Source organism: Canis lupus, chromosome 22 (genome assembly GCF_011100685.1).
Source record: "Canis lupus familiaris isolate Mischka breed German Shepherd chromosome 22, alternate assembly UU_Cfam_GSD_1.0, whole genome shotgun sequence".
Lineage (NCBI taxonomy): Eukaryota > Metazoa > Chordata > Mammalia > Carnivora > Canidae > Canis > Canis lupus.
Window position 1 is genome coordinate 24,289,419 of NC_049243.1, and position 19,515 is coordinate 24,308,933.

A 19,515-nucleotide genomic window follows, 5' to 3' on the forward strand; every position below is an offset into this window, starting at 1 on the left:
GCATTTGGTATCAGCCTAATATTTAGGAGGAAATACACATTTTTTAAAAATTTTTTATTTATTTATGATAGTCACAGAGAGAGAGAGAGAGAGAGAGAGAGAGAGGCAGAGACACAGGCAGAGGGAGAAGCAGGCTCCATGCACCGGGAGCCCGACGTGGGATTCGATCCCGGGACTCCAGGATCACGCCCTGGGCCAAAGGCAGGCGCCAAACCGCTGCGCCACCCAGGGGTCCCGGAAATACACATTTTTAAGAGAGATCTACACTTTTTGATTTTTTGAAAAGTCAAGCAATAAAAATGGCCTACCTTGTCAGTGTTTTACTCAGATTTGAATTAAAATTTATTGAAGAAAGATACAGTGATAAAAGCAAATGTTCTATCATTTATTAATTATATTTAAAATTTACATGAACCTATTAAGGACATTGCGTAATGCTTCCACTTTATGCTTTAAACAATTACAAACATTTGGCATAAAATAATGTGCATATCAATGTAACAAGTTTGAAAAGAGGGAAATGAGGATCAGAAGTCTGACTTCCTTCTAACAATGATCATTAACACTCCAAATGAATGGATCATAGATTTTTCTCCCAAAATCCTAAGATTTTTTTGTTTGTCTGTTTTTCATGAACAAAATTCTAAAGGACTTTAACATGCAATGGATATATATAACATTCAGAATAACTAGCTTCCATGCTTACACTGAACTCAACATGAGGCAAAAGCCCATAATTGTACTGATTCTTTGGCTCAGTGTGTTTAAAAAGCAAAGCAATGTGGTAAGCCTAATGAAAACAATCCTTTGTGTTTGCCAGCTTCAGATTGCTAATATGGTTGCAATAAAATTCAACCATCCTCACTGATGATATATGCAGCTTTGATTAACAGAACGGTTTGTTTTCTGAATGCAAGAAGCAGGCATGAATCTGTTTCTCTAATTGTCCTCATAGTTTAGAAAATGAGGAAGAAACGTGTTTGTTTTAATAAAACGTCTTTCTGCCTCCTAGAATGACCACATCTGATTAGGAAAATAGTAAGCCAATCAGATTCTATCAGATTAAATATCGTATCTTCGACCTCTTTGATATTGCCACAAACTATAAAACAATGGAGTTGTAGTCACGAAATTATCCATGTCACAAATACTGGTCTTTCCTTTTAATTGCTCAAGAAAAACAAGCCTTTGGTAACTTTAGTTATTGTATGCTACAATACAAAACAAATTACCAATAACCGTTCCTGAACTAACTAATATACGGCCAGACATTGTTCCCATAGCAGTTTGATGTTTATTTCGATTCCTAGAATTCTTTGATCTTCTACCTCTTTTGACACCAGTAGGTAAATCTACAGAAATCCTTGTTCTTGAAGAATTTTCATCTCAGGAAATTCTCATTCTTGCCCTCTGATATAAAAATAACCACTCCAGCAAATAAAATCTCTCCAAATAAAAATAAGTCAAGGTTGCTTGATGACTACCACACAGGCACCTGCTCTCCCAATATTCAAAGAAGCCATCTGTTAAAAAAAATGGAACACAATTTAAGACAAATCTTTTGTCATAGAGAAGTATACAAATTGTAATATATTTAAAACACTCATGTGTGAAAATCATAAATACATGTGCTTACATTTTCCCAGTTTAGTCACAAGTAGTTCAATAAAAATGGAAACATTGAAAATGCCTTTTACAAAAGAGCAATAATTTACATATTGAAATTGTTAAAACTTGCAATCATTTTTGGAATTTTTAATACAAGTATTAAATATTTAATGACATAAAGATGAGATAGAAAAGTTTCCAGCAAATATTTATTTCTGGGTTTGCATGGACACATTTGTGATGATATTTCATAGTAGTATCTTGGAGTCTATTTTAGGTGAAATAGCTATTACACTTACTGAAATCATCTTGAACTTATTTCCCCAGATATTATACTGAATTAAATGTGTTATTCATTCATTCTAAACAGAGATATACAATGAAGTAACTTCAATATTTTGTCTTAATAGGCCATAATTACAATTGCTACAGTGCTTATTAAAAAATTTCACCTTATGATAATCATTGAGATGAGAATTGAGATTTTTAAAATAGTTCCTGAATATGAAATTGGCTAGAAATATATTAAAAACAATAATTTTTATAGTTTGTAATGAAAATTTATTCCATGGAGGTAAGCCAAGATTTTAATAATTTGAGCATTTTGATATGAATGATTTTTATTACAGTTCTCTAAGAATAATTTATGCACATATGATATCAGAGTAGGGTAGAAATCACAATGTATTATTCCAAACTGAAAAGAAAGTGAATAAAATGTAAGAAATAAGACAGGCAAGACCAAAATAACCTCATATTACATATATTATCTTATTAATTGAGAAAGGACATGGTCTCACTCTCTAAATATGAAAATTACCACTTGTATCTACAATTATTTTAAATGTGCTTATTGTTATCTGCCATCCATTTGCAGGGTAAAAAGAGAGAGAAAAAAAAAAACCAGTAACTTCCCATATATTTTTGTATTCATTTGCTGTAAGAAGAATTTTTATGGATCACCACATCACCTTTATAATCCCATCATGTATTGTTATCGTTGTAGGATATCATGCACATAGAATGAAATAAATGTCAGGAAACAATATATAAATCAATATATCCAATGTATGTGACTCCAAAATGTACACACTTTCCATTGTCTCTCTTTTAGTTTTCAATGATTTTTGAGTGTTGTTTCACATCAAAGTCACCTAAGGAACTTTTACAAAGTATATGTGCTCATGCCTCACCACTCAATAGGTATGCGTTGAATATTGGGTAGTTGTATTTTTGAAAATTTTCCCAAATACCCTCTGATATTCATTCAATACTGAGAAATCCTGCACATAGTTTCTAGACAGAGTATAGAGTGAATTGCTTTACTTTATGCCTATATCTACATCCATACATATCTCTCTAAACATGTATGAGTGTGTTTGTAAAAATGAATCTCTGTCCTGTTTTCCAGAAATGTGCTATTCCTCCCGTGTTTCCAGTGTCAGGTAATGATACCACTCTCAGTTGCTCAAGATAGAAACCAAAAGTACATCCATGACCTAACTTAGTTCTACCTCATCGACCTTACATCTGAATAATCATCAAGTCTTACAAATGTCTCTCTATTGAACATGATTATACCCTCACACTCGGGGTAGCCGAGTATGCCACTGCAAGATATGCCACTTTGGCATATTGATAATTTTGAATTAAAGGTACTTGATAGGTGAGTGAGATAGGAGAGACTCTCTGACCCAGTCCCACTGAAAGCAGGAGATAAGTCTCCAATATGAAAGGTAATCTCCCTGTAGCAGGAGGGTAGAAGGCATCCTTATCACCAGAGATAGAGAATTTAGAGCCAAAGAGCTGTATCAATAAACCTTGTTACTTCTTCAGCGATTTTCTGCCACAAGCTCAAATCCTTGTCAGTTTATCACAAATGTATCATTTTGTCTAAAAGGTATGAAGCTTCCTGCTTTGGCCACCTATTTGAGAGTCCTATTTTTATGAGGTTCTCATATGTACAAAATTACATTTTTCTCCCATTAATCTGTCTTAGATCAATTTAATTATTAGACCAAGCAAATTATCTAGAAGGAAGAAGGGAAGAGTTTTCCATCCCTTCAGTGGATTGGTAAAATATCCTCCTAGCAGATTTCTCTGACGCTAATCTTGCTTGCTCCTAGTGATTTTTCACATCATATCAAGTGCAATCATTTTAAAACATAATTCTGATTATTTACTTTCCCTGCTTAAAACCCTTCACTAACTCCCCTCAGCCATCTAGTTAAGTCAAGACTCTATAACATGGCTTCTGGCCCTGCATAATATGGACCCAGTTTGTCTCCAAATTCCTTGCTCACCACTTTATTTTTTGCCTGTTACATGTTCTTCCTGCAGTTCTTTATAAATTCTGTTCCTCAAACCAAACCACTCCCCCCATTTGGTTAACTATTACCCACTGTCAGGTCTCATTCTACATGTCATTTCCTGAGGGGAGATTTCTCTACCCAACACACTTAGTTTCTATCACAATGCTAAGTTTTTCTCTTACCATAGGAATTTATCATGCTATTTTGAGCATTTGATATATTCTACATAAATACATTTTAAATATTTAAGAGAGCTTTTCTGCTTTCCCCTTCGCTCTAACTTCATCTTATTTAATACATATTTTAAAGGAAATCTGCTATGCTATTCCTTCAAGTTATACCTTCAGCCCTAGAGTGACAAGCTAAAAAGTTGGCCACAGAACCAATTAGAAAAAAAGAAATGGAGAATGTAGATGTCTCATCAGGCTCCCCTAGAACTTATTCTCAATATCTTCTACAGTAGCGCCTTCTTGAAGGGGGGATATGTTTCAAGACCCCTAGTGGATGACTGAAACCATGGATGGTACCAAACCCATTAATATACTCTTTCCCTATACATCCATACCTAGGATAAAGTTCAATTTACAAATCAAGTACCATAAGAGATTAACAACAATAGAAAATAATAAAATAGAATAATTATAACAATATACTGTAATAAGTTATGTGAATGTGGCCTCTCTTCTTGTGATGATGCAACATGATAAAATACGTAATGAGATGAAATGAGATGTCAGCATTGCGACATAGCTAATGGCTACTACTAAACTTCTGATAATACATCAGAAGGAGAGTCACCTGCTTCTAAACTGTAGTAGACCATTGTTAACTGAAACCATGGAAAGCAAAACTGCAGATAAGAGGATACTACCATATATCTATTTTGTTACAAAAAAACTAAACCTATGCACAGCAGAGCAAAATGAGTTGCAACAGTAATTCTCAACTACTTAATTTAAGAAATATTTACATTATCTTTTAACCCATGCCAATAACTATGTTAGTCTTTTGGGGAGATGATAGTAAATCACACACTATTCTTCTTTAGAGCTGCAGGTGGATGCAGTACTATAACAATGTACCAAGACAACACATGAGAGGGTGGTTTTACCCAGACCAGAGGAATGGAATAAAGTTCTTTTTTTATGTCTTGAAGTACACATAAAGTACACATATTGTTTTTTTTTCAAATAAAATAGAAGAAACTACACGCAGTGTTAAGTGACAAAGTCAAATTTATTAAAATACATACACACACCATATATGTATGTATGTATGTGTTCTCAATAAAATGATCTAAGACATGAATCTGGCAATTTCTTCTAAATCTGTCATTATTATTTCCTATTAGCTAACTTCAGAAGTGTTACAAAAATACACGTATATATGAACAAATATATATGTTCACCTATTTGGGAATGCCAATGATAAATAGGATAGCCTGTTGGTTTTGTCCATTTATGGTATAAATGGAGAGAAAGTGACAGGCATTATCCAGCCATATGGGATTTCTTCATTAAGGAGCTAGAATTCTGAAAATTTTCAAAGGGATTTTGTGTGGGTCTGCAGATAGTTTCTGGAAAGTGTTAAAAATACAAATAATGAAAATATATGGACATAGGGACTCCTGGATGCCTCAGTGGTTGAGCACCTGCCTTAGGCTCTTAGTGTCATCCTGGGTCCAGGGATCAAGTTCTGCATCAGACACCCCACAGGTAACCTGCTTCTCCCTCTGCCTATGTCTCTGCCTCTCTCCCTGTGTCTCTCATAAATAAGTAAATAAAATCTAAAAAAAAAAGTGGCACATTTAAAATATATGTCATTACACTAGTACATTTCCTCAGCAAATCCACAGTCATTAATCCATGCAGTATTTCTTTGTAAACACTAAGAACTCAGAAACAGAAGAGGTTAAAATATATTCTCTCAAATTTGTGCAATAATTACATGTTAATTTGTGCAGGTTTCTTTTATATTTGTTGCTCTATGGATGAAGAATGCTTCTTACAATTAAAATAAAATTTAGAAAATCACATGACCTAGCTCTCCAAATACTTCCCCTTCTTTCATTCATTCTGCCTTCTTTTTTACTTTTGGTCAAATTCATCTATCTTCACTGAAATCAAAGAGTTTTCTCTTAGAAAGTGTAAGATTCATAAGGCAGGCACATTAGTAGGGATATTAGGAATTTAGTTTTATACTTCAGAGTCAGCCTATCTCAATATTGTGGTTGATTAGATAGGATAAAAACTGGCACAATCAAGGAAGTTATGTGTCTTTAAAAGTAATTATCTCTAAAAGAAATTTACTTCAATCACTGTTCAAGTTCTTCAGATAAACTTTAGTCAAGTTCTATGACTTCCCCTGCCCCACTGGCATATAGAACCCTCTATTGACTGAGGAATATTACGAGATTAAGATTCCTATTATGCTTCAATTAAATAAGGCTTTGGGATCTCACTGCATCCCTTGGTGGAAATGGTTTATTTGTTTGTTGGAATGGTATCTTGCTTTTAGGTTTCTGATAAAGTGGAGGAATAATAGAAATATTGAGACGTTTGGAAATGAAAGAAGTAAAATAGGAAGAAGTTGAATATAAGGACACAAGTCTGAGAATATATCTGTTTCCTCCATTATAAATGAGGTCAATGTAGATATACAGAATGAGGTATTTTCCTTTGTCATTAAGTTGCACTGCACTCATTTTCCACGGGCACCCACATACAACACAGGTCCTCTAGCTGTGTGACCAGAATGGGAGCTGCCTTATCCTAGCATGATCCTGAGTCTCTAAGTGTACTATGTATCAAGAGATAACACCTCACATAAGGGAAGCCAATTATTTTACTCCATCTTCCTGGCCAAAGTGATTGTCTGGGAGTGAGAACTTTCTACATGACAGATCATTTAGAGCCTTGCTGTTTTGTTTTTGTTTCTTAATTGACAAAGAGGTGTTTTGTTTCTGTTTTTTGTTTTTGTTTTTCTGTTTATGGTTGTTGGGACTACTACTTAGAGCTTCCAGCAGCTCCACTCCATGGAAAATAATATGTGCAGTAGGTAGCAGTGGACCTAATAAAGATAGTCAAGCAAAAATAGGAGCCACAAAGTTGTTTTATGTAGATTTCCATCTTCTTATTCTAGTTAACTCTAAAACCAAATATTCTAAAGTTAGGTTTTTGTGAATCAATATGTTATACTTTGGGTTTTTGTTTGTTTCAGCTAATTAAAATTCAGTTCCTGCCCCTTATTATTACTTATAATAAAGCTGAAATCCCAAAGAAGGATGTATATCACCTTTTAATATGAATTTTATTAAAGTATAGAATACATAAAAGTACACAAAAACGTGATATAGTTAACATTTTACAAAATGAACATGACAATGGGATAAATCAATCATTTTGGGTTCAAGGAAGTTTAGAAGGAAGTAAATGAAATAAATTCTTGTTTTTGAAGTAAATTATGCTGGCAACAGACTTACCTGTGTCCACTCATTTGTTTGTGGATCGTAGGATTCCATAGTGTTGAGGTAAGTCTGCCCATCATAGCCACCAACGGCATATAGTCTGTCACCAAGGAGACAGACTCCAACAGCATCTCTGGGCATACTCAAAGGAGCCACCATGGTCCATGTGTCTGTTTTGGGATCATATCTAAAAGGTAAGGATAATAGGACATAACATATTCTAATCACATTCTGCTTTTTACTATATGAATGATACTTTTTCAGAAGCACACCATGAAAAACAAAACTCCTTTTTTTTTCTAAAAGCTCAATTATTGGAGCAGATGTTTAAGAGTTAATATCCACAATGTCTGGCTTTCTGAATTTTAATGTATTTTAAAAATACACCTAGACTCTTAGATGGATGCACAGTCACTTTAAAAAATGAACCTCATGATTTCTTTCCACAAGGAAGGCAGATATGTAAATAACTGTTTTCCACTGCAAAATAAGGTTCTGAAAAGTAAATATAAGCAAAATGCTATGGTAGTGAAATAGAAGTAAAGGTGAAAAATCTGGGATAATTATGGAATTCTCCACCATTGAAGTTGCTTTTAAATCAGTTGCTTTATATCTAAAGGTATAGCCTAAATTTATTAGAAAGAGGAAGGGACATTTATGTAAAAGAACTGAAGTGTTAATAAAAATGCATGGCCAGCTTTGAGGAAAGCAGGTGTTTTAGGGTGACTAAGTTCAGTGATACAGAAGGACCAGAGTGTCTGAAAGGGTGATTTTGGATCAGCTTAGGTTTGTGTGATGGGTGTGAAGGGATTTTGTGTTTCAACAAGAAAACTTGGCAAAAATAATTACAATATGAAAAGAACTGTGCTTTACGTGTTATTTGGGATTCACTGTAAGGAAGAAATTGGTAAATTAAGAGGTTGAAGCAGGGGGCCCAAGTTATTATTACTGAATTTAAGCCAAAAATAATTTAATTTCCAGAAAGTCTGACTACCATACATTACATATGGATATTTTGTATTTTGAGTGGCAAAAGCCTGAAGAATACTTTTGTGAATGTACTTTATTTCAGCTAAGAATGAATGATTAAACCACTTTGCCTTTCATCTGTACCTGCAAGGTCAGATACAGAAATGAAAAAGCTAGTAAGAACCCAGCAGAATAAATATAAAAGAAGTCTGGGTGAAAGTTTGGGTTTGTTTTGTGTGTGTATGTGTGTGTGTGTGTGTGTGTAACAGATATAGCAAATATATTTTTAGTTTGTTTTTCTACTCCAATCTTGTGTTTCACCAATTGAAACTTTCAACCCACAGCCTCCTAAAACAAAGAAACAAACATAAACAAACCTAAAATAAAAACAAAAAGCCACCTGTCTGTTTATTGAAAATAAAGAAGGTTGTTAACAAAAGAAATGGTTGGGAAGACCCCAAGGATCTGAAATTTATATTTCTCTATATTTATGTTATCCAAGGTGTTACATGCATTTACATGCCATGTTTGGAGAGATTGTGACAGCCAAGATAATCTACATGAAATGAGAGATTGGTTGAATGCCTGCAAAACCAGGACTGCCTTGAAAGTATGCTGTCCAGAGAATAAAAATGTAATTTTACTTGCTATAGTTAATAAATGCAAAACATCACAAATAAAACAGATATATAGAAACACACAGAAACACAATCTATGCCATCAAAACCTTTATTTAAACTTACCATGAAAAATATAAACTTACCATGAACAATTTGAAATATAAAAGATTTTTTAAAATAAGGGCAAAATAAAGAAGAAGAGGGGGAGGAAGAGGAACCAGAGGAGGAGGAGGAAAGAAGATACCTCAAGGAATCAAATAGTGGAATCCAGAGAGTGAAATGTTTTATAGAATAACTGGCTGAATTCTCCAAGTCAATAGCAAAACGAACAAACAAAACCCCCAATAATAATGAACAAATGATTAGGAAGAAATAGCTATTCTAAATGAATTATGATTAAACATAACAGAAGAAAAGTGAGTGGATTTTATTTGGATCCCAATTCAAATAGACCAATTATTAAAAGATGTTTGAGACATTTTAAAAATTTTAATATAACCTGGGCATTAGATTTTAATAAGGAATTATTGAAGTTCTTATTAGTTCTGAGAATAGCATTGTTGTTACATGTAAAAAATAAAAGCTCTGATCATTTTTGGTTGGCTGTTTCTGGGATAAATTCAGGAATATTTTGAGCTAAAATGACATGGTTGAGAAATTCTTTGAAATACTTCAAAAAAAAAAAAAAAAGGGAGAGAGTGAGAAGGGAAATGGATAAAACAAGAATGACACACTGGTGATAGTGGTTGAAGCCAGGTAATGAGTACAGGGAATTATATTGTATTGTTTACTTTTTTGTCAGGAACGATCTGTAGTAAAAATAACTTTAAAAGTAAGAATGTATAATACACTTTAATTTCAATGAAAAGCAAACATTCTTTACACTTTATTCATTCTTCAGTAAAATCTAGGCTAGCTTTTGTCCCAATCACTTCACTTAAATAGCTTTTTCTGAAGTCATATTTTATCCCTCATTTAATTGCTATCCAGCTCTATAGAATTTTTTCAACTAATGTCAGCAAAGCAGACTTCATCACTTTGCAAAAAAGTAGAACTGAGAAAACAGCCAACACTAGTGCATGAAGCAATAATACATGAATTTCTGAAGATCTATGAAATTTCAAGTGAAACCCAAATACTGAACAATTCTCAAATACTTATATTCCAGGGGGACATAAGAAAACGCTAGTATGTCTTATATTTAGGTACACATTTAGAAATAATATCCTACATTTAGAAATAGATATCACTGTTTTATATATATATTTTACAAAATTCCTGAAGGGAACTTTAAAAATTTAATGCATTCTAGAAAATCCAGATCTTTGGATTAGATGTGTCTGTTTTCAAATCTATGTAATACATTTTTTTCTTATAATAAACTTTTAATTCATATCTGGAAATGGTAAAAATTTAAATTTGTATATTGCAATCCAAAAAAATGAAGGCAAAACAAAGCCAAAACAATCCAACTCCTCCCCACCTATCACACACTTTCTGCTAGATACTTAGGAAATAATTAACAGAAATACAAAATTACCTACTAGTCGTTATCCTTGTTTTCACATTAATGACTCTAAATTGATTTTTCTATATTCAGAACTCTTTATGGGGATATGGAAGACTGTTATGCCCATAAATGAAATAAATAGCTTTTCTAACCTTAGGAGAAGTTCTACAGATGTATATCCATTTTCCAAATGATTATTAACAATGAACTCTGTCATTGTCAGTTAATATTTTTGATGAAACTCAGTCCTAACCATTATTTTTTCTCTGGTTCTTGATTTTTTATTATTTTTTTAAAGAAAAAAGTGGCAGGGATGGTGGGGGAAATGGAGTGGCTGTCTTTTTTTGTATTTAGGCTGTCTGCTTTTCCTACATCTCACCTTGGCCTTCGTGGTCAGAATGTTGAGTTCTGTATCAGGGACTCTATTAAAGTTTACAGCCCTTGGTCAAGAGAAGCACCAATATAGAGAGGCTAAAATTGGCTGTAAAATGAAAACTTGCTGAAGGCATGTGAGAGTCACAGAACAAAATGTAGTGTCGCATTGAAAATTCCCATTGAAATTTTTGATGTACCATTAATTTTTTAAGCCTCACTTTTCCCCATTATTTAAGGATAAAAATTAACCTTAAAATATTTAAAGGGAAACTCTTTTTAAGTATTAAAGCATTACATTGGGAACAAATAGAATCATTTTCCCAAATGTATAAGCAATATTCAGCTAGAAAGCAAATTAAGCAACATAGAAGTGATTTGTAGCCAGGTTTGTTTGCCTGTAAAACAAAATAAAGCAAACAAGAAAAGAGAGAAATAAGGAAAGATAAGATACATGCTATTAAAATAGATCAACAGCTCTGAAAAAGTGACTTTTAGGTTTCTAGTAAATAAATTATACAATCTGTGTTTGAATTTTCATAATTATTTGAATTAAGCAATTAAGAATGACAATAACACTGGTCAAAATAAATTTTATTTTTCCTGTAAAGAAAACCAACATCTGTCTATCAGGTCTCATGAGATTATCAAAACAAATGTACCTTGACTTCAGAAATGTTTGCATGACAGGGATGGAAAACAAATTAATTCAATAAAATGTATTTTAAAAAACTCCAGAATAACCATAAAATGTTTCTATGAACATCCTTGTTCAAAGATTTTCATATATATGCATATCTAATGGGTATTTAGGAATAGAATGTCTGGGCCCAAGAGAATATGTTTTTTTTGTGTGTGTTTTTGTTTGTTTGTTTGTTTTTTGAGAATACGTATTTTGAAATGTGGTGATACTACCTATTGGTATTTCAGAGTCTGGGCCAGTTTACATTTGTATCATGAGAGTAATGAGAGTTACAGTTGCTCTACATCTTCTCCAAAATTTGGTATTAACTGTTTTCATATTAGCCTTTCCGATAGGTCCTGGTATGCCATTGTGTTTTTAATTTTCATTTGACTAATGACATCAAGCGTCTTTCCCAATACTCATCTTTTCAAGAGTTATTGTTCAAATATTCTGCCAATTTTTTCTAATGTTTTTAAGTTCTTTTAAAAATTATTTCTAGAATTCAGTTATTGGAAACAATGCCTTCATTGGTTATATGCTTTGCAAATATTTTTCCCACTCTCTGGCATAAATCTTTACTCTTTGTGCTGTCTTTTGAAGAGTGATTTTTTATTCATTTTTTTAAAGTAATCCTTATCTACAATGTGGGGCTTGAACTCATGACCTCAAGATCAAGAGTTGCATGTTCTGCTAATTGAGCCAGTAGGCACCCCTGAGGAAGAGCATTTTAACAGTAATATTTCTCTTTATGGATGACTCTTTCCACATCCAGTTTAAGTAATCTTTCACATCCCTATAATGTGAAGATAGCCCCCTCTGTTATATTCTAAAAGCTTTGTTTCATATTAACTGAAATCCATCTTGATTTGATTTTTGGTGTGATATGAGAGAGCAGCTAAAACTACTTTTTTCCATAGGAAATGTGCTTTTTTGACTTTGCTATAAATCAAGACCCCTTTAAGTATGATGCTATTTCTGAACACATATCTGTTTTGTCTACTTGTTTGGACTAGGCCAATGCCACAGTGCCTTAAAGTAATTTAATAATTAGATGTAATATCTAGTACTTCTTCTAAGTTTTATTGGGATTTGGGGTTTAAATTGCATGGTTCTTTAACAGTTTTCATTGTGAAGTATAAACAAAGTTTAAAGATGCACATTCCTAGTAAATTCTTGACAAGAGTCTAGGAAAATTGGGAGACATCTTTTAATGACAGTGTGAATCTGTAGCTTTTTTTTTTTTTTCTATAGACTTGTAATGAGACTGGAAATACCAAGTCTAGTGTGAGCATTTGGAAAAAACTTTAGTAAAAGGAATTTTATTTTTAAAAAGGAATTTCTTTAGCTATGTCCCACAAAGTTTGATAAATATTTTCATTTCATTTTATTCAGTTCACATTATTTTCTAATTTGAGTCACATGTCATTTTGAAGTATATCACCTAAATTTCAAGCAACTGAACTTGGGACACCTGGTTGTCTCAGTTGGTAAAGCAAGCAACTCTTGATCTTGTGGTGGTGAATTTGAGCCCCACATCAGGCATAGAGCTTACTTAAAAATAAAAACACAAAACAAACAGCTGAAAATGTAAAAATTTATCTTTTCTGATTTATTTCCAGTTTAATTACATGTTGGCCAGAAAACATGCCCTATGAGATTTCAAGCTTTTGAAAATTGTTGAGGTTTACTTTATGACCCACAACAGTAAATTTTGGTAAATATTTTATGTGTAACTACAATTATTACTTATAAAGGTAATCACTATAGCAGTAAAATTAGATATTTTTTTCAGAAAGTTTTGCTGTGACCAACACTGGCCAGTGTGACTTTAACAAGTATGATACAAGCAGAAGCCTGATGATTCATTGTGTTGGATATTTGCCTCTTTGAGCCCCCTTCTCTTGGCCTCCCCTGCCTTGGAATCCCAGCCAAAGGGGAACAATGGTTCTTTGGTTTAAGCATCAGCGGAACACTCAAATGAGAGGCAGCCCTAATTGCTAGCTCTGGCAGAGAATGATTATGAACATTAAAGCCTTGTTGAGGCACAGATGATGGTAGCATCAGCCAATATCACATGGAGTATAAGAGTAGCCCAAACTGAACCCAGCTAACACATAATCATGAAAGATTTCAATCATAAAAGAAATAACTACAAAATTATTTTAAACCATTAAGATTGTAGAATTGTTTGTTAGAAATAATCAAAACAATAGCAAATAATTTCATGGGGTATATATCTACCTTAAAAGAAATGTAAAAGTATCTGCATTTAAAGAAAATATTGAAAAATATTTATAAATCTGTATTAACTGGAGGACATACATATGGTTAGTAAAATTTATATCTGAAATTTTATAAAAATCAACATAATAACTGTTTGAGTTGTGTTTGTCCAAACCTATGCCCCCCCCCCAAAAAAAAAGCCACAAGCCTTGGTAGAATTTAAAATCAGAAGCCACAATCCATCAGACCACGTACATTAATCCATCCATTGATTTGTACAGACAGTATATTTAAACATTCATTGTATCCTCTACTAACACACATACAGTTGGAGAAAGGAACAAAGAAATAGGTCAATTTTTTTTGCGTGTGTAGTTTAAACTGTACTAGTAAATAGGTCTTAAAACATTGAAAAAGAATGAAATGTAGACATCAGTTTACATTAATGAATTTTAATGAGTTACTAATGAAATTGCTTTCTTTATGGTTTTTTTCTCCTAATTTTATATGTCATCAACAAACACTATTTCTTAATTAAAAAAATTGAAAACTTCATGGGTTGCCTGGGTGGCTTAGTCAGTTAAGCATCCAACTGGATTTTGATTCAGGTCCTGATCTCAGGATCCTGGGATCAAGCCCAGTGTAGACACATTCTGAAGGGAGTCTTTGAGAATTCTCTCCCTCTCCAACTGCCTCTCCCCCAGCTTGTGTGCATACACCTACAAGAGCTCTCTTTTTCTTTCTCAAATAAATAAATCTTTAGGGGAAAAAAAAGAAAGAAAACTTCAGAGTGGGTTAACTGTCTGACTGCAACCAATTAAGACAGGATTTCTTAGTTCAAATTCAGTCTCAGCATACAAATTATTCTCTGATCAGTATAGATTCCTCTCACAGGATCTTCCACATGATCTATAAGGGCACATTCCCTGTTTTGATTTAGTTGCAGCAGTCTCATTATTTAGGGTCACATGTCGGGTGACATGGTTTTGAGTCGACTATCAATTTCAACCCCAAGACAGAGGGGAGGAAAAGTCAGTGCAATGTTAGGAGGAAAAGAAATCATTGTCAATATTGTTTGTGTCTTTCTGACTCTCACATTGATTATGTGCTTAATCTTTACTTTTAAGATAGATTTGTAAAAAGTATCTGTTGATATCCTCCCAATCTTCCTTAGTACTTCTCTTAAATATACAATGGGCACAGAAACATTGGGAAAGAAAATGGGGCAACTAGATTTCTGCTCCCCTTTTCAATATCCCTTGTGTATATATACAAAAATGTTTTAAAAAGTTAATTTGATTTCAATTTAATTTAACTTCTCTATGAAGACATGTGAAAAATCCTATTTTGACTTAGATCATATTTATTGCATCCTCTCTTCAAGGTTGAGGAAAAGAGAAACAAATTGCTGACAGAACCAGGGAAAGCAAGGATAAGCCATGCAGCTCTTTGACTCCTCAGATGCAGTTTCCTCAGCAGACCTTCAATAATTATTTAAATTGTTGTCAATCAATAGAACATGGAGCATATCCAGGAGACCTGAATGCTAGTTAAAACTCACTTTTAAAAATAAATACCTTTTAACAGTTCAGAACTAGGGGCCAACTGATTATATAATCACTTTCTCTACTAATATAACAGAAAACTATTATTAGCCGCATGAGTCAAATGGTGCTTTAAATAGACTCTCACAACTTAAAATGAATTTTACAGTTTGACAACCAGGACTGACATCTTTCCATCTACACGGGACATAATGTTTCATCTATTTATGGACGTCTACCTTTCCACAGAATTGCTCTCCTTCCTTCCTTCCAAGCAGGCAGATGAATGACTATGATGCCAACATTCCAGGTAGTACAAGGACAACAGATTATTCTGTAATCCCTGTCTCTAGCTGACCACTTCAAAGATACTGCTTGCCTCATAAGCCGTTGAGGCAAATATCTAATCACGCATCTAAATGAGCTTAGCTATGGTGTTAGTAAATAATTGCTGTGTACACTTGTAAAGCAAGTGCTCCACATACATAAGGCTGTCAGAATTTTCATCTTTTGTATCTGTCTCTAAAATAAATTTGAACATAATTTGTTATCAAAGAAACATGAAAGATTATATGTGCACAGTAATAGAAAAATAACATTAACAACAAACTAGTTAGTCTTTTCATGCAACACTCATTTGGCTAGTGCTATAATCTTAGGAAAAAAAAAAAAGAAGAAAATATCTTACTAAAAGGTTCAAAAGCCCCTATCTAACATTTAACTTTAAACAGTTCAAGTAATTACTGTCTTGTAGAAAATTTAGGATCTCACATATCTCAAAATATTAGTTAATGTATCAGTGTGCTATATAAGGCCTAGGATGAGTGCCCATAATTTAAATAAAATGCTCTCCTTGATCATCTGTTTTCACTCTTTAGAACTGCAATTCTTGGATATGTCTAAACCAAAAAGATGAACTAAGAAGAGAAATTAAAGAATCCCAAATTCTATTCTGACCTTACATATTATTTTTAAGGTAACTTTAAAAAACTGTTTAATTAAATTAATAATGCATTTATCCTTGTATGTCTGACAGCAAATCTTAACTTCTATTAATTTTTTTTATCAAGATCTAAGGATGATATCAATATTGAGCCATATCTTGACAGAAAAATTAGATGTTCTTATTTTAGATGACTTTTCTGATATGACTAGTGCGTAGATCCTGGTAAACTTTGAACAAAAGTTTTATATCTATTTTAAGTAATAAACAAAAAGGCTTTTAGATGCTTATTTGTTAGTGTTTGGATTAGATATAAAGATAAAATTTATTTTCAATTAATATCTGAAAATCTGCTTAATATTTTAAGCCCTATCAAAACTTTTGCCTACTAAATGAATGCCTAATATATATATATATATATATATATAATTGATATTTAATCTATAATGATGGAAATCAGCATTCACATGCAAAGAGAAAATTAAAAATCTATCTATGTCTTCCCGTCAGTCTATTCATCTATTCATTCTTTCATCCTTTCATACATCCCTTTGGACCTTTCTATCTTTAGAACTCCCTATGTACAGTGTATCTCCAGATGCCTTCCCTTGTGAGAGATTTGAGACCTGTTTTTCTACCTGATTTGCTAAATGCTTTGGTGAGGACTACTTTCTGCCAAGAATTGTACCAAGTGGAGGAGTACAGGTGTGAACAAGCTACTCTAGATCATCACCAGTACATGGACAATTTTAAATAAATTTTCATCATAATATTAATAATTGGTACAAAAGAAAATCCCATTGAATTTTCAGGTCAAATCTGCATTATGAAAAGATCTCCCTGGCTACTATATAGAGAATAAATTGGAGGAAGTAAGAGTGGATTTGACAAGGGCAGTTTTAGAAGGCTCTTATTATCTTCATATCTCTCTCCTACAGGCCTTATTACTGGGATGCAAATTTGAGGGCAAAGGTGGTCCTGATCTATTATTAGCCAGCAGTGGTACTGATGCCTTAGAGCATATTTTCTGACCCATTGCCTGGTTTCCTGTTTTATTCATGATCTTAAAGTTCTAATTATTTATTTGTCTCTTTCTTCTAGTAAGTTTTAAGGTTGAATTAGCCCAGTGAAAAAAACATGCAAAACAATATTTGTAGAGTAAGTAAAATAGATAGATAAATGTGCTTTGTCTAATGGATTGGACCTTCTGGGCAGTTCTGCTAGAACTTTACTTCATCTTTCGGGCACTGGTTTTGTCCACTAAGATTGTCTACTAAGATGCTGTTACTAGAGGTATGCTTGGCTGCAAAACTAGTTCCATCAACTATTCTGTTCTATATTATTCTTGCCCAGTACTTGCCTTGCTACTGCTGTAATTTGAGATGCCAGAGTTCTTTGTGTTCAAGACAGCCCGACCCTTTACAACTTTTGATGTCTTATATAATTGTACTTTAACATTACTATTATATAATATCTTTGTTTCCATAAGAAATCATAGTCATATAATAAAATTTGTTCTATCAGTCTATAATATGTAGAATTGTACACTACTTCTTGTTATTCCTAATGGTTTGTTTTCCTGTGATTATATACTAAAAAACAGTCTTTACATTATATGTGCAAAATAATTCTACAGAGTACTATTATGCATCTTGATTTATTGATGATTTACATGTGAAATCATCAATATAGAATATGTTATAGAAACTGCAAAATGCTATTAATCTGACACATAATATGAGCTGAGAAAAGAATCATGATAATGCTGTGTGCTTCTGCATTACTTAAGCTGCTCATACCCACTGTACTCCTATAACTTAAAATAGCTATGCTTATTTAAGTCTAATTTTGCATCATAAATGTATTCCTAGACTGAATTATTTATGCTTCTATTCACAAACAACATTGCAATACATTATACAGTAAAGTTAGAAGAGAATAATAAAATATAATTTCATTAGTAACATTTATATAAGATATATGTCTTTTTTGCTATTTTTCCCAAGAATTTAGCAGAGAAAAATCTGAATGAGCTGTCTGTCTATTAGCAGTATTTTTTAAGTAAATGATTTTGTGTTTATATAAAAGTATCCATCTGTTTACTTCGGCTATGACCACTGTTACTATAACACCTGTAGTTCCTAATTTCACTGGATAAGAGAATGTTGAAGTGAAACTGTATTGAGCATAATGCTTTCATCTATGCATAGATAGCCATATATCTACAGTCCATTTCACGCAGTAGCAATAACATTAAACATGTTTTATTCAAGAAGTGGTTTAAGTTTGAACAGAGCCTGTTTACTAAAAGCTTCTTCTTGCCAATGGCCTTATTCTCAGTAAAGTCATCTCATATCCTTAAAAATGTAAAAGTTAGAGCACCTTTCTGCCACTGACTACCACTTGCAAGCATGAACATAATGGATATGGTTTGTTAATGTTAAGAGGAAAATTGGTAAGGTCATCAGTGCAATCCACCAAATATCTCTTGTTCTTCTTGCACGTAGAAGTCCTCCTACCCTCATAAAGTTTTCTGTGTCCATGTGACTGGTTTGTTAAAGTATGAACAAAAGAGAATTTTATTTCTGGCATGTGGAATCTTTAGGAACCAGTGCAGTGCTTATATTATAGCTTCTATGCCATTCTGAGTAACAAAGCAATGATATCATGGATCTGTCATGGACATGTAGTGTTAGTAAGAAGAAAATTATTGTATTAAGTCACAGAGAGTTTTGAAGTTATTTTCCTCCTTCCCTCCCTTCTTCCCTCTTTCAGTAGGAAAAGAGAAGAGAAAAAGAGGAAAGGAAAGAGAGAAGGAAAGAGGAAAAAGGCAGGAAGGAAAGGAATTATAAAACAAGAAAGAATTCAAGTAGGGCCAGAAATAAACCCACAATTATATGGTCAGTTAATCTTTGACAAAAGAGGCAAGAATATACATTGGGAAAAGGATAGTGCCTTCAACAAATGGTGTCAAGAAAACAAGACAGCTACATGCAGAAGAATGAAACTGGACCCCTTCCTTACACTTTACACAAAAATAAACTCAAAATAGATTAAGGACCTACATATGAGAACTGAACCATAAAAAATTCCTAGAAGAGAATACAGGCAGCAACTTCTCTGACATTGATTGTACCAACATTTTTCTAGTTATGTCTCCTGAATAAAGGGAAACAAAAGCAAAAATAAACTATTGGGCCTACATCAAAATAAAAAGATTCTGCACAGCAAGGGAAATCATCAACAAAACTGAAGGATCTAAA

General features: G+C 33.0%; 1 protein-coding gene across 1 annotated transcript in view; it reads right to left on the reverse strand.

The window, feature by feature from the left end:
• Positions 1 to 364: 364 nt before the first annotated feature.
• KLHL1 (kelch like family member 1) overlaps positions 365 to 19,515 on the reverse strand; it is a 370,435-nt gene continuing 351,284 nt past the window's right edge. The window contains exons 10-11 of the mRNA XM_038569718.1: positions 7,402 to 7,573; positions 365 to 1,523 (exon numbers count right to left, since the gene is read on the reverse strand). Coding sequence (XP_038425646.1) covers positions 1,464 to 1,523; positions 7,402 to 7,573 — 232 coding nt within the window. The 3' untranslated portion in view covers positions 365 to 1,463. The remainder of the gene's footprint in view (positions 1,524 to 7,401; positions 7,574 to 19,515) is intronic.